This window comes from Salmo trutta, chromosome 38 (assembly GCF_901001165.1).
Source record: "Salmo trutta chromosome 38, fSalTru1.1, whole genome shotgun sequence".
In the NCBI taxonomy this organism is placed as follows: Eukaryota; Metazoa; Chordata; class Actinopteri; order Salmoniformes; family Salmonidae; genus Salmo; species Salmo trutta.
Window position 1 is genome coordinate 4,822,937 of NC_042994.1, and position 13,889 is coordinate 4,836,825.

A 13,889-nucleotide genomic window follows, 5' to 3' on the forward strand; every position below is an offset into this window, starting at 1 on the left:
ACACACACACACTTATGACCTGTTCAAGTCTAACACACACACACACACACACACACACACACTTATGACCTGTTCAAGTCTAAAACACACACACACACACACTTATGACCTGTTCAAGTCTAAAACACACACACACACACTTATGACCTGTTCAAGTCTAAAACACACACACACACACTTATGACCTGTTCAAGTCTAAAACACACACACACACTTATAACCTGTTCAAGTGTAAAACAGCTCTCCAAATGCTTTAAATATGTATGACAAATATTTGACATTTTCCATTGATTTATTTGAGTTGTATGAAGCTTTACTATTTTAACTCAAACAAAACATTTGACTAGTAACCAATGTTCCCTCTGAGCTGTGTTTCCCCGTTAGTTAACTCTATCGACGTTTCCCTTTACTGTGGGAATTGTGATCGAATCAACGCAATCATTATTAGCCACTTTCAACACAACATACCGAAACAAAACAAATTGTGCAAGAGACTTTGTCGTACGCAGAGCGCATCGGATTTCTATTGCACTGACAGGCACGACTCAGGCCTGTACTCTACACAGACCGGTGCAGCATAACCAATCAGAGCTTCAATAGGCCAATATGCAAATAGACCATTTCCAAATATGGATTTGTGCCATTCACTTTGAACTGGACTGTGTTTACAGCATGAGCGTCTGCGATCGTTATGCGTTTGTTTTGAGATCAAAGCGAGAGCTGCATGTAGACAGGTGTACACATTTGTTCATATCCTTAGCTAGTTATTGAGTTATTAGCCCAGTTCTAGATCATTTGTAGTCAGCGATGTGTGAGTGGTTGCTTCCTACAAGAGAACAAAACGTGTACATTTCTTGGCATGTTTGAAAGCGAGTCGGGTAAAGAGCTTTTTTTATGGCAGTTTTTTATTTGGAGACGGTCTTGAATAAGCTAAGTAGCCAATAGGCAGAGGGTAGCATAATATGTCTGATTCTCTGTAATAATGGTATGGAAATAATAATTAATTTTATTTTGGAAAGTGGTTTCTTGCATCAAACTACACAACAAATTGTTCAGGATAAACAGGTTAATGTCGAGCCCTGCATGTGTTTTTCAAAAGTCTCATGGAATGTAGGCCTACATTGGACATCACACATTGGCTGCTACTGTAGGCTGAGTGATAGAACAGCTATTTCCATGTTAAAATGTTATGGGATACATATTCTCCATATTTGTTTATGTTAGGCCACTCTGGCAGGCCTACATTATGATCAAATAGCCACAGTAGTCTACTTGATCACTGTTTAAACTGTAACTTAGTGGGTACAGCCTCACTGTTCACAGTAAACGCACGCTGGAAGTTGCACAGAATTTTCACAACGTTCAAGTTTGCGCTCAGCAGACCTGAAATTCACTCACTGCCGGAAAACATGAGAGGGAACATTACTAGTAATGAGAAACATGTTGCTTGTTCTGAGTCTATGGCCCGTGCAGCTTCCCCACTACTGACAGCCACCTGAATGAGATTAACATGGGAATGAAGATCAATAACATTGACCCTGACAATGACACAGAAACATGGAATGAAGGCTTGCATTGTTGTTGCATGTCTCTCTCTCTCTCTCTCTCTGTCTCTCTCTGTCTCTCTCTCTCTCTCTCGCTCTCTCTCTCTCTCTCCCCTCTTTCTGTCTCTCTCTCTCTCTCCTTTTTCACTCTCTCTCTATTTCTCTCTCCTGCCCCCTCTCTCTCTCTTTCTCTCTCCCTCTCTTTCACTCCCCCCTCTCTCTCTCTCTCTCCCTCCCCCTCTCTCTCTTTCACTCTCACCTCTCTCTCTCTCTCTCTCTCTCTCACCCCTCTCTCTCTCTCTCAGTGCTGTAACTGTCAGCTCTAGTCTTTATCAAGTATTGACGTGACTCTGTGTAACACCAGTAGTAAACAAATGCATCGTAAACAAAACACTGATACAAGATAAACAACGCCAAGTCTGGAAAGACAGAACGTTGCTTCTGTGTTGGACTGTTGGGTGATTTCCCTTCCATAGGTTAGAGTTAGTCTGTAGGTCAGGAGACGGGATACTGAAGTTTGGAGAATTGATTGGCGGTTTCATTGACTCCTCTATCTCTCATCCTCTCTCCTCGTCCCAATTTTTAGTTGACTTCCTTATCTGTATCTCTCCCTCCATCCCCATCTCCCACTGTGACTATCCCTCTGAGAATATCTTCTCCATCAACCTTACCCGCTAAAATATAAACATTAAAATCTATTCATAACCACGTTCTCTCGTCTCGTTCTTCTCTCCTCTCCCTCCTATAGAGACTTAAACACACCTGGTAAAATGTCCTGTTAAATAGATAGAGGAACACACAGAGGATAGCAACTCGTCATCTCTCTGAGGGTGTGGTGGAGGAGGCAGGTGCTCTTTGGAAACAGCTATACACATCCAGTTTGTTCAAGATAACTAAACACACTCTCCTCTCTCTCCTCTCTCTCTCCTCTCTCCTGTCTCCCTCTCTCCTCTCTCTCCCCCTTCTCCTCTCCTGTCTCTCTCTTCTCTCTCCCTTCTCTCCTACTCTCTCTCCTCTCTCTCTCCCTTCTCTCCTCTCTCACTCCCTTCTCTCTCCCCCTCTCCTGTCTCTCTCTCTCCCTTCTCTCACTTCTCCTCTCTCTCCCTTCTCTCCTCTCTCTCCCTTCTCTCTCTCTCCTCTTTTCTCTCCCTCTTCTAGAAACTTGAAGAGGCGGACCGTAAGAGCCGTAACCAGCTGGACAGTCTGGAGAGGGAGCAGAGGCACCTCCAGCGCCAGTTGGACCTGCTGCAGGGGGGCACTGGGGCCGGGGTAGGAGGCACCGGGCCGGGGGAGGGAGAGAGGATACGCATGGACAGCGTGGGCTCCACTCTCTGCTCCTCCGAGCGCTCCGACTCGGACCAAGGTGAGCGACCGTGACCGCCGAAAGGGATCTTCATTTCATTTCAGTGTATCACACACATAAGCACATCAGTTAAAGAGACGTGGACTTTGCACACTTGTACCCTATTCTTAGGATAACCAGAATGGTTTGTTTCCACACAGAATCAAGCTAACTTCTCAGTTTAGTAGTGTTCCTGTTTAGTTCCAAGAAGTTCTTATTTTGAGTGTGTTATTCCAACGTTCTGCTCTTTTCTTACTGTCTCTCTGTCTCTCTGTCTCTCTGTCTCTCTGTCTCTCTCTCTCTCTCTCTCTGTCTGTCTGTCTGTCTGTCTGTCTGTCTGTCTGTCTGTCTGTCTGTCTGTCTGTCTGTCTGTCTGTCTGTCTGTCTGTCTCTCTCTCTCTCTCTGTCTCTCTCTCTGTCTCTCTCTCTCTCTGTGTCTCTGTCTCTCTCTCTGTCTCTCTCTCGCCCTCTCTCCCTCGCCCTCTACAGAGGAGATTGAGGTGGACGTGGAGTCTACAGAGTTCTCGGAGCACGGGGAACTGGACTCGGTTTCTACGGCCTCCACCAGCGATCTAGACGACCACAGCAGCCTCCAGAGTCTAGCCAGCGACGAGGGCTACTCCAGCTGCAGCATCCTCAAACTCTCCTCAGCCTTCTCCGCATCCTCCTCATAGGAGATGGCTGTTGGGTGTAGACTCCTCCCCCCACCTCGGGAGAGCTAAACCAACATCCAAAGACCAACCACCTGAACCTGGCCAGCGACGAAGGTTACGAGGGCGAACGTTAATCCTGCGTCCTCGTCAAACTCAGCGCCTTCTCTGACCGGCCGATTAGAGTTGTCTCCAGCCCCAGCTCCAACCTGCAAAAACCTTGACCTCCCACCTCCATCCACCGACCCTGTTGTGTATCGTCATGTCACCCATCTACATGTATCATCGCCGACTACACCATCGCCATGGCATCCCTCAAGTGGCACCCTGACGGCCTTCTAACTTCCTGTCTGTAACCCCTCCCCATCGCACCATCCGTCGCTCTGCTGCTGAACCTCAACCCCCCCCCCCCCTCGGAACCCCTCAAACCCCCTCCGTCCCAAGCAGAAGGTCCAACCCCCTGCATCGTCCCGATAACAGGTACATGAAGAACAGAGATTGATCCAAACACAGAACCAACCAACCTTTATTTTGAGAAACTGAATAAGAGCAATGGTTTTAGATGAGATTTTAACTTGAGTGGCTTTATGAATGATTGAAAATGAAGATGAAAAAGGATGTATTTTTATGAATATGCTGGGATCAGCATTATCTTGGTTTTATTGCAGACATAATCGAAGGGAATAGACCACTTTTTTTAAATCAAACAATTGATTAAGTTATTTTAGAAACAAACAAAAAAACAACCCAATTTTTTAGCATCAGAAATGCACTTACATTTCTAATATATATTAGAATATTTTCTGAGTTTTAAAACCCTATTTGGTTCTATGTGTTTGAGTGTTTGCTCTGGTCTTGTGTCCGAAGTCATGTCAATGTTCTGCTGGACGTAAAAACGATTTTGGGAACAAGTGGTAATTTGGACACAGACTCTGTGGAATGTCAAAAAGTCTACTTGCCATATCAACACATTTTGGCCCTTTAACGACGTCCTTTTTTATTTAAAAATTCTTGTCTTTGTGGGGTTTTTTACCACTGTGCAACCACAGCACTGCATCCAGCAGACACTTGAAATGGTGCTACCTGAAACAGCGACAACAAACCCATCAACAACGCAGCTCAAACGCTTGTACAACCAACGATCCTTGTCTGCCGTGTCATACAGGACGTTTCCATCCAAACAAATGGAGGAGAGAAAAAAACATGCATTATATGCATTCCCATGGACCGTGGGTGGTGCTCGGTGTGGAAATCAATCTTCAAATGTGTTTTTACAACAACGCAGCTACCACAACAAGCTATCCTGCACCTGCCTACCTTATAGCTGTCTATAGAAACAAATCGGCACAATTTAAAAAGAAAGAATACCAAGGAACTTTGGACTATAGAGACAACATCATCCTTTCTCTCTATCCAGCAGTAACAAGCAATAACTATTTCTAGTAGGTTTATTTCGTTTTTTCGACCATTTGAGCTCCTCCTGTTTTTCCCCCCTCTCTTTTCCAAGGCAACAGGCCTGTGGCCGTCCAAAAAAAGCTCATTCAACTTGCTTTGTTTTTTTGTACATAATTAGATAGCTTACAAATAGCTTAATAAATTAACGATAAAAAAAGTTTGAAAACTTGTGGATAGAAAAAACCTATTGCCTCTGTTGCTGTTTTTGACCTTGTGTTTTTGTGCATTTTAAATTATATTTTTGAAAAGATTTATTCTACTTCTCTCAGAGTGTGACAGGCAAGCGGTCAGTCAGTCGTCCACGTGGCATGAATTGGACAGTATTGCTTTGTTCATTTTGCTGGTTGAAACGTTCAAAAGTTACCATTCTGTAGCTGACCCCCATTAACCCCAAGAGAAGTTCCACTTCATAGTACTTAACTTAAAGTTCAAGACACAACAACAAGAAAACAACAACTATGTGGCTGTAATACAAAATGGCCGCCACCCCAGGACATCTTCTGTTCATAAATACAGAGTTTGTGTGGCACTCTTATTTATTCAAATTTGTTTGTTTTTTACTTTTATTTTGAAACCTCCAATATGGCATTCCACTGGTGGTATCTGGTGAGCTGTGGGGGAACTCGAGTCTGAAGAGACAACACCAAGGTGTATGAGATGTCATTGACTGTGTGTGTACATCCTTAGCCCTTGTTACTGAAGCGAACTCAACATGCACTTTGAAAAGTCTTGTTTTCCACTGGTATTCACGTATCTCTTCATATGAAAGAACAATCCCACCCTGACCCTTGAGTTTTTGAAGTTTATATATTTATTAGCCTATTTCTCCATCCAACCATCCCTCACAGAAAAAATATGAAAAAAGTTAACTTATTTGGTTTCTGTCTTATCTTATTATTCTCCTCCCTATTTTTTTAAATGATTTTATCTCTTATTAAGATTTTATGTTTAAAAGTGAAACAACGTCTGTTTCCCAAATAGCACCCTATTCCCTACATAGTGCACTACTTTTGACCAGACTAGGGAATGGGGTGCCATTTGGGAAACAGACAATGGTGAATCGTAGTGAAATCAGTCAGGATACCAGGCTAATGTTGTTTTGTTAGACGGACACTTGAATTGTAATCAGCCCCCAAGCTGCTCCCAGTACTGAGCCTTGCCTCTTAGCATCCACAGTCCAGTTCAAACTGACCCCAAGCTGTATGGTCATTCCTTCTCCTTCTCTGATAGGCTGGGTGGAGTTTCTGTCGTAACAGTTTACACCTATCCAATAATCCTAGAATTTGCTAGGAGGGGATGGGGGTGTAGGGTCAAGGGGTTGATTTTGGACTCAGCCTACAATAGCCAAGTCTAATTGGCAAATACTGAGCCAGCTACTATACAAAATGGGGGCTAACTAACTAACTCCACACTCCTCTAGTAGGAAGACAAGTAGTAGTCTTTACTAGATTATGTTTTAGTCAACAAAATGTGTCTTACATTTACAAAAAGCCTCAGATTAATATTATTGAGAACAAAAACCTATGGTTTCAACGAAGGACATCATTTAAGGTGTAAAGTTAGTGTAATCTTGCGGGATTTCATGATCTCCTCAAATTGATGGTTCACTGACGATGGTGCTTTCTCGATATAAACAAATAAGCCAAACAACCTCAGAACACCAACAGTGTCCTCTTCTCTTTCACAGGGGGCAGATTACTTCACTCTCCTTCATTTACACTTTTATCGTCTAGCGCTTTTTGTTTGTCGTTTTTTGAACCTGCACTATGAGAAAAAAGGGCCCATATTTAATGAAAAACTGTGTTTTTCCCCAATACCCTCTCTCTTTTGTGTGTGTTGTCTGGTGTCCTTAGTGCGGCCATATAAGTGATATCTGCTTTTGCCTCTGTATGGCTAGCAGTATGTTGTTATATCCAGATTTGGGGTCTATTCTAACTCAATTCCTATCTGTTGAGTTCAAGATGGGAATTTCTTACCTGGTATCCAAATTGAATTCACGTTCCATTTTGCAGATGGAATTTAGATGGAATTGACCTCCACCCTGAATAATCTCACTCCAGTGTACTAGGTATTGGTCTTATAGACAACGACTCGAAGGGGGAGAATGAATAGCCTGGGACCCAGATCTGTTTGTGCTGTCTTTCCAACTCCTATGGTCATTCTGGTCAAGACAGCACACACAGATCTGGGAACCAGGTTAAGACAGAATGAATGGGTCAAAGTAGATACAGCTATTCCCACCTCCAAACAGGACAGACCTAGCCTGGGTTAAATTAGGCTGAATGCTGTGATACGAGTTAGCGTAGCATTCAGTCTGGTTTAACCAGGCTATAGGAGAGACTATAGTCCCATTGTTGTTCAGATGAACTCTGTGGCCATCAATCCTTTGTAGAACATGCTGTCTGATGATGATGATTCTCGCTGTGTAAGTTTAAAAATGCAATACTTACAATAAAACACCAAGATTTTCAAACCGGAACTTGTTGACTTTGTTGTCTACTATCTATCTATATTGTTATTTTCAAGGTTATTTTTAATCCATTCTCCGTTCATTTTGAGGAAGTCAGACACTTCTTATTGGTTGGGTTCCTGTCAGTTAGACATACACTGAGTGTACGAAACATTAGGAACACCTGCTCTTTCCATGACATAGACTGACCAGGTGAAAGCTATGATCCCTTATTGATGTCACCTGTTAAATCCACTTCAATCAGTGTAGATGAAGGGGAGGAGACAGGTTATTAAAGACACATTTTTAAACCTTTAGACAATTGAGTCCACCCAAAGGACAACTAGCCAACTTGACACAACTGTGGGAAGCATTGGAGTCAACATGGGCCAGCATCCCTGTGGAAAGCATTTGACACCTTGTAGAGTCCATGGCCTGACGAATTGAGGTTGTTCTGAGGGGAAAAGGGGGGTGCAACTCAATATTAGGAAGGTGTTAATGTTTTGTACACTCAGTGTATCTTAAAGTGTGAACTGGGTTAACAAGACCCTGTGCAGATTACAGTATCTTAGTTTTGTTATATATTGTATATACATATCATATATAGACTTTTGCCAGGCATTGTAAAGATCTGATAAACCTCTGCAGATATGCACAGATTTTGCATGACTGTCTGGAATGAGCCCAAGTACGTGTCTCAAAGTTAACTGTGTAGATATATGTGTAGATAGATAGATAGATAGATAGATAGATATATATATATATATACTACATACTACTGTTGAAAAGTTTGGGGTCACTTAGAAATGTCCTTGTTTTTGAAAGAATAGCAAATTTTTTGTCTATTAAAATGGCATCAAATTGATCAGAAATACAGTGTAGACATTGTTAATGTTGTAAATGACTATTGTAGCTGGAAACGGCTGATTTTATTAATGGAATATCTACATAGGCGTACAGAGGCCCATTATCAGCAACCATCATTCCTGTGTTCCAATGGCACGTAGTGTTAGCTAATCCAAGTTTATAATTTTAAAAGGCTAATTGATCATTAGAAAACCCTTTTGCAATTATGTTAGCACAACTGAAAACTGTTCTTCTGATTAAAGAAGCAATAAAACTGGCCGCCTTTAGACTAGTTGAGTATCTGAAACAAATAACTTTTTTCTGAAACTCATCAGTCTATTCTTGTTCTGAGAAATTAAGGCTATTCCTTTCGAGAAATTGCCAAGAAACTGAAGATCTCGTACAAACCTGTGTACTATTCCCTTCACAGAACAGCGCAAACTGGCTCTAACCAGAATAGAAAGAGGAGTGAGAGGCCCCGGTGCACAACTGAGCAAGAGGACAAGTACATTAGAGTGTCTAGTTTGAGAAACAGACGCCTCACAAGTCCTCAACTGGCAGCTTCATTAAATAGTACCCGCAAAACACCAGTCTCAACGTCAACAGTGAAGAGGCGACTCTGGGATGCTGGCCTTCTAGGCAGAGTTGCAAAGAAAAAGCCATATCTCAGACTGGACAATAAAAAGAAAAGATTAAGTTGGGCAAAAGAACAGACACTGGGCAGAGGAAGATTGGAATAAAGTGTTATGGACAGACGAATCTACGTTTGAGGTGTTCGAATCACAAAGAAGAACATTCGTGAGACAGAAAAAATGAAAAGATGCTGGAGGAGTGCTTGACGCCATCTTTCAAGCATGGTGGAGGCAATGTGATGGTCTGGGGGTGCTTTGGTAGTGGTGAAGTGGGAGATTTGTACAGGGTAAAAGGGATCTTGAAGAAGGAAGGCTATCACTCCATTTTGCAACGCCATGTCATACCCTGTGGGCGGTGCTTAAATGGAGCCAATTTCCTCCTACAACAGGACAATGACCCAAAGCACAGCTCCAAACTATGCAAGAACTATTTAGGGAAGAAGCAGTCAGCTGGTATTCTGTCTATAAGGGAGTGGCCAGCACAGTCACCGGATCTCAACCCTATTGAGCTGTTGTGGGAGCAGCTTGACCGTATGGTACATAAGAAGTGCCCATCAAGCCAATCCAATTTGTAGGACGTGCTTCAGGAAGCATGAGGTGTAATCTCTTCAGATTACATCAACAAATCGACAACTAGAATGCCAAAGGTCTGCAAGGCTGTATTTTCAGAAAATGTAGGATTCTTTGACGATAGCAAAGCTTGAAGGACACAATTATTATTTAAATTCAAAATAATTATTTATAACCTTGTCAAAGTCTTGACTATATTTATATTTGCAACTCATTTCATGTATGTTTTCATGGAAAACAAGGACATTTCTAAGTGACCAAACTTTTGAACAGTAGTGTATATATAAAAGGGTGGACACCCCTTCTGTCACGGTTGTCGTAGGAAAGAGCGGACCAAAGTGCAGCGTGATTATCTTTCCACATTTTCATTGAACTGTGAAACTATGCAATACATATAAATAAACTGAATAACAAAACAACAAACCGTGACGCAGAGGTGAAACATACACTAACTCAAAGACAATCTCCCACAACCCCAGGTGGAAAAAAAAACACCTACTTAAGTATGATCTCCAATTAGAGACAACGAGGATCAGCTGCCTCTAATTGGAGATCATCCCAAACAAAACCCAACATAGAAATACAAAACTAGAACATAACAACATAGAAAAACGAAACTAGAAAACCCCCCTTTCACGCCCTGACCTACTCTACCATAGAAAATAACAGCTTTCTATGACGTGACACCTTCAAATTAGTGGATTTGGCTATTTCAGCCACACCCATTGCTAACAGGTGTATACAATTGAGCACACAGCCATGCAATCTCTATAGACAAACATTGTCAGTAGAATGGCCTTACTGAAGAGCTAATTTAATTTCAACGTGGGACCGTCATATGATGCCACCTTTCCAACAAATCATTTTGGCAAATTTCTGCCCTGTTGTAGCTGCCCTGGTCTACTGTAAGTGCTGATTGTTGGGAATGGCCCGTAAGTAAGCATTTCACTGTTAGTCTACACCTGTTGTTTATGAAACATGTGAGGAATAGCATTGGATTTGATTTGATTATGGACATCAACAAGAAGAACCATTTTGTTTACAGTGTAACAGCAGGCTGTTGTGCTGTGTAAATCCTCACACGTACCATACTTAAGGAGGTGCTCCCCCTAGTGGTTGAATGTAATTGTGAACCTCTCATTTATACAGTGCATTCGGAAAGTATTCAGACCCCTTGACTTTTTCCACATTGTTACGTTACAGCAATAGTCTAAAATTGATTAAATAGATTCAATCACACAATACCCCATAATGACAAAGCAAAAAATGTTTTTTTAGATTTTTGGCTAATTTATTACAAATTTATATAAGTATTCAGACCCTTTGCTATGAGACTCGAAATCCAGCTCAGGTGCATCCTGTTTACATTGATCATCCTTGAGATGTTTCTACAACTTGATTGGTCCACCTGGGGTAAATTCAATTGATTGGACATGATTTGGAAAGGCACACACCTGTCTATGTTTAAGTCCCATAGTTGACAGTGCATGTCAGAGCAAAAACCAAGCCATAAGGTAGAAGGAATTGTCCATAGAGCTCCGAGACAGGATTGTGTCGAGGCACAGATCTGGGGAAGAGTACTCAAAAATGTCTGCAGCATTGAAGGTCCACAAGAACAGTGAAAACATAATTCTTAAATGAACACATAATTCTTAAATGGAAGAAGTTTGGAACCACCAAGACTCGTCCTAGAGCTAGCTGCCCGGCCAAACTGAGAAATGGGCCTTGGTCATGGAGGTGACCAAGAACCCAATGGCAGAACCCGATGGCAGAACTCAAGAGTTCCTCTGTGGAGATGGGAGAACCTTCCAGATGGACAACAATCTCTTATTTTATTTATTTTTTACACCCCTTTTTTTCCCCCAATTGGAATTTACAGTCTTGTCCCATCGCTGCAACTCCCGTACGGACTCGGGAAAGGCAAAGGTTGAGAGTCATGCATCCTCCGAAATATGACCCTGCCAATCCGCACTGCTTCTTGACACACTGCTCAGGGCTCCTGAGTGGCGCAGCGGTCTAAGGCACTGCATCTCTGTGCTAGAGGTGTCACTACAGACCCTGGTTTGATTCCAGGCTGTATCACAACTGGCTGTGATTGGGAGTCCCATAGTGTGGCGCCAATTAGTCGGGCCAAATAAAAACCAGGAAGCCAGCCACACCAATGTGTTTGGGGGAAACACCGTACAACTGGCGACCGAAGTCAGCGTGTATTCACCTGGCCTGCCACAAGGAGTTGGGAAAGGACATCCCGGCCAGTCAAGCCTTCCCTGTAGCTCAGTTGGTAGAGCATGGTGTTTGCAACGCCAGGGTTGTGGGTTTGATTCCCAAGGGGGGCCAGGCCAGAAAAAAAATGTATGTCGCTCTGGATAAGAGCGTCTGCTAAATGACTAAAATGTCAAATGTCAATGTCAGTCAAACCCTCCCCTAACCCGGACGACGCTGGGCCAATTGTGCGCCGCCTCATGGGTCTCCCGGTAGCAGCCAGCTGCAACACAGCCTGGGATCAAACCGTGGTTTATAATGAAGACTTAAGATTGCAATGCAGTTCCTTTATTTCACTGCGCCACTCCTCCGGCCTTAGGACAACCATCTCTGCAGCACTCCACCTGTCACGCCCTGACCTTAGAGAGACGTTTATTTTCCTCTAGTTTGGTTAGGTCAGGGTGTGATGTGGGGTGGGCAATCTAGTTTGTCTATTTCTTTGTGTTGAGCCGAGTATGGTTCCTAATCAGAGGCAGCTGTCTATCGTTGTCTCTGATTAGGAATCATACTTAGGCAGCCCTTTTTTCCACCTTTAGTTGTGGGATCTTGTTTTTGTGTAGCTGCCTTTGAGCAGCCCCAGAACGTCACGTTTTCATTTTTCTCCTGTTTGTTGTTTTGGTGAGTTTCATTTTCATAAAAAAAGATGTGGAATTCCATGCACGCTGCGCCTTGGTTTATTTATGATCGGGAGTTTGAAGATAGCGATCGTGACAGAAGATCCCACCACAAGAAAGCCAAGCAGCGTGCGCTTACTGGGAAGACGAGCTGGACCGGTGAGAACCAACATCGACGGAAGCATGAGAGGCAGCCCCCCCCAAAATTTGGGGGGGCACACGGGGAGTTTGGCAGAGTCAGGGTGGAGACCTGAGCCAACTCCCCGTGCTTACCGTGGGGAGCGAGTGACGAGGCATGCACCGTGTTATGCGGTGATGAGCACTGTGTTGCCAGTGCGCATTCACAGGCCGGTGCGATCTGTGCCCGCGCCCTGAAGTTGTCGAGCTAGGTTGAGCATCCAGCAAAGACAGGTTGTGCCACCCATACGCTCCAGACCTCCAGTGCGCCTCCACGGCCCAGTATATCCTGCGCCAGTTCTACGCACTGTGTCGCCAGTGCGCCTGTACAGCCCAGTTCGTCCTGTGCCAGAGTTCCGCCCTTGCCGGACTAAAGTAAACATCCAGCCAGGACGGGTTGTGCCAGCCCTAAGCTCCAGACCTCCAGTGCTCCTCCACGGCCCAGTATACCCTGTGTCAGCTCTGCGCACCCGGTCTCCAGTGCGTCTCCCCAGTCCGGTGAGACCTGCTCCAGCTCCACGTAAGAAGCCTCCAGTGATGATCTATGGTCCGAAGCCTCCAGTGATGATCCATGGCACGAAGCCTCCAGTGATAATCCATGGTCCGGAGCCTCCAGTGATAATCCATGGCACGAAGCCTCCAGTGATGATCCATGGCCCGGAGCCTGAAGGGATGATCCATGGAATGAAGCCTCCAGTGATAATCCATGGCACGAAGCCTCCAGTGATAATCCATGGCACGAAGCCTCCAGCGACGTCCCCCTGTCCGGAGCCTCCAGTGACGGTTCCCTGTCCGGAGCCTCCTGCGTCAATTCCCAGTCCGGAGCCTCCAGCGACAGTTCCCAGTCTGGAGCCTCCAGCGACGGTCCCCAGTCCGGAGCCTCCAGCGGCGGCCCACAGTCCGGAGTCTTCAGCGGACTGCGGGCCGCCGCTGGAGTTCAGAGCCTCCAGCGATGATCCACAGTCTGGTTCCTCCGGCGACACAGAAGCGGGGGGATCAGCGGGCGGAGTGGGGGCTACGCCCCGAACCAGAGCCGCCGCCAAGAATAGATGCCCACCCGGACCCTCCCCTATAGGTTCAGGTTTGCGGCCGGGAGTCCGCACCTTTGGGGGGGAGGTACTGTCACGCCCTGACCTTAGACAGACGTTTATTTTCCTCTAGTTTGGTTAGGTCAGGGTGTGCTGTGGGGTGGGCAATCTAGTTTGTCTATTTCTTTGTGTTCCTAATCAGAGGCAGCTGTCTATCGTTGTCTCTGATTAGGAATCATACTTAGGCAGCCCTTTTTTCCACCTTTAGTTGTGGGATCTTGTTTTTGTGTAGCTGCCTTTGAGCAGCTCCAGAAAGTCAC

At 44.4% G+C, this 13,889-nt stretch overlaps 1 protein-coding gene across 2 annotated transcripts in view; it reads left to right on the top strand.

Moving 5' to 3' along the window:
• LOC115178859 (max-interacting protein 1) overlaps positions 1-7,470 on the top strand; it is a 39,826-nt gene extending 32,356 nt beyond the window's left edge. For both annotated transcript variants that reach the window (XM_029740235.1, XM_029740236.1), the window contains exons 5-6: positions 2,703-2,907; positions 3,376-7,470. In XM_029740235.1, coding sequence (XP_029596095.1) covers positions 2,703-2,907; positions 3,376-3,560 — 390 coding nt within the window. In that variant the 3' untranslated portion in view covers positions 3,561-7,470. The remainder of the gene's footprint in view (positions 1-2,702; positions 2,908-3,375) is intronic.
• The last annotated feature ends 6,419 nt before the right edge of the window (positions 7,471-13,889 follow it).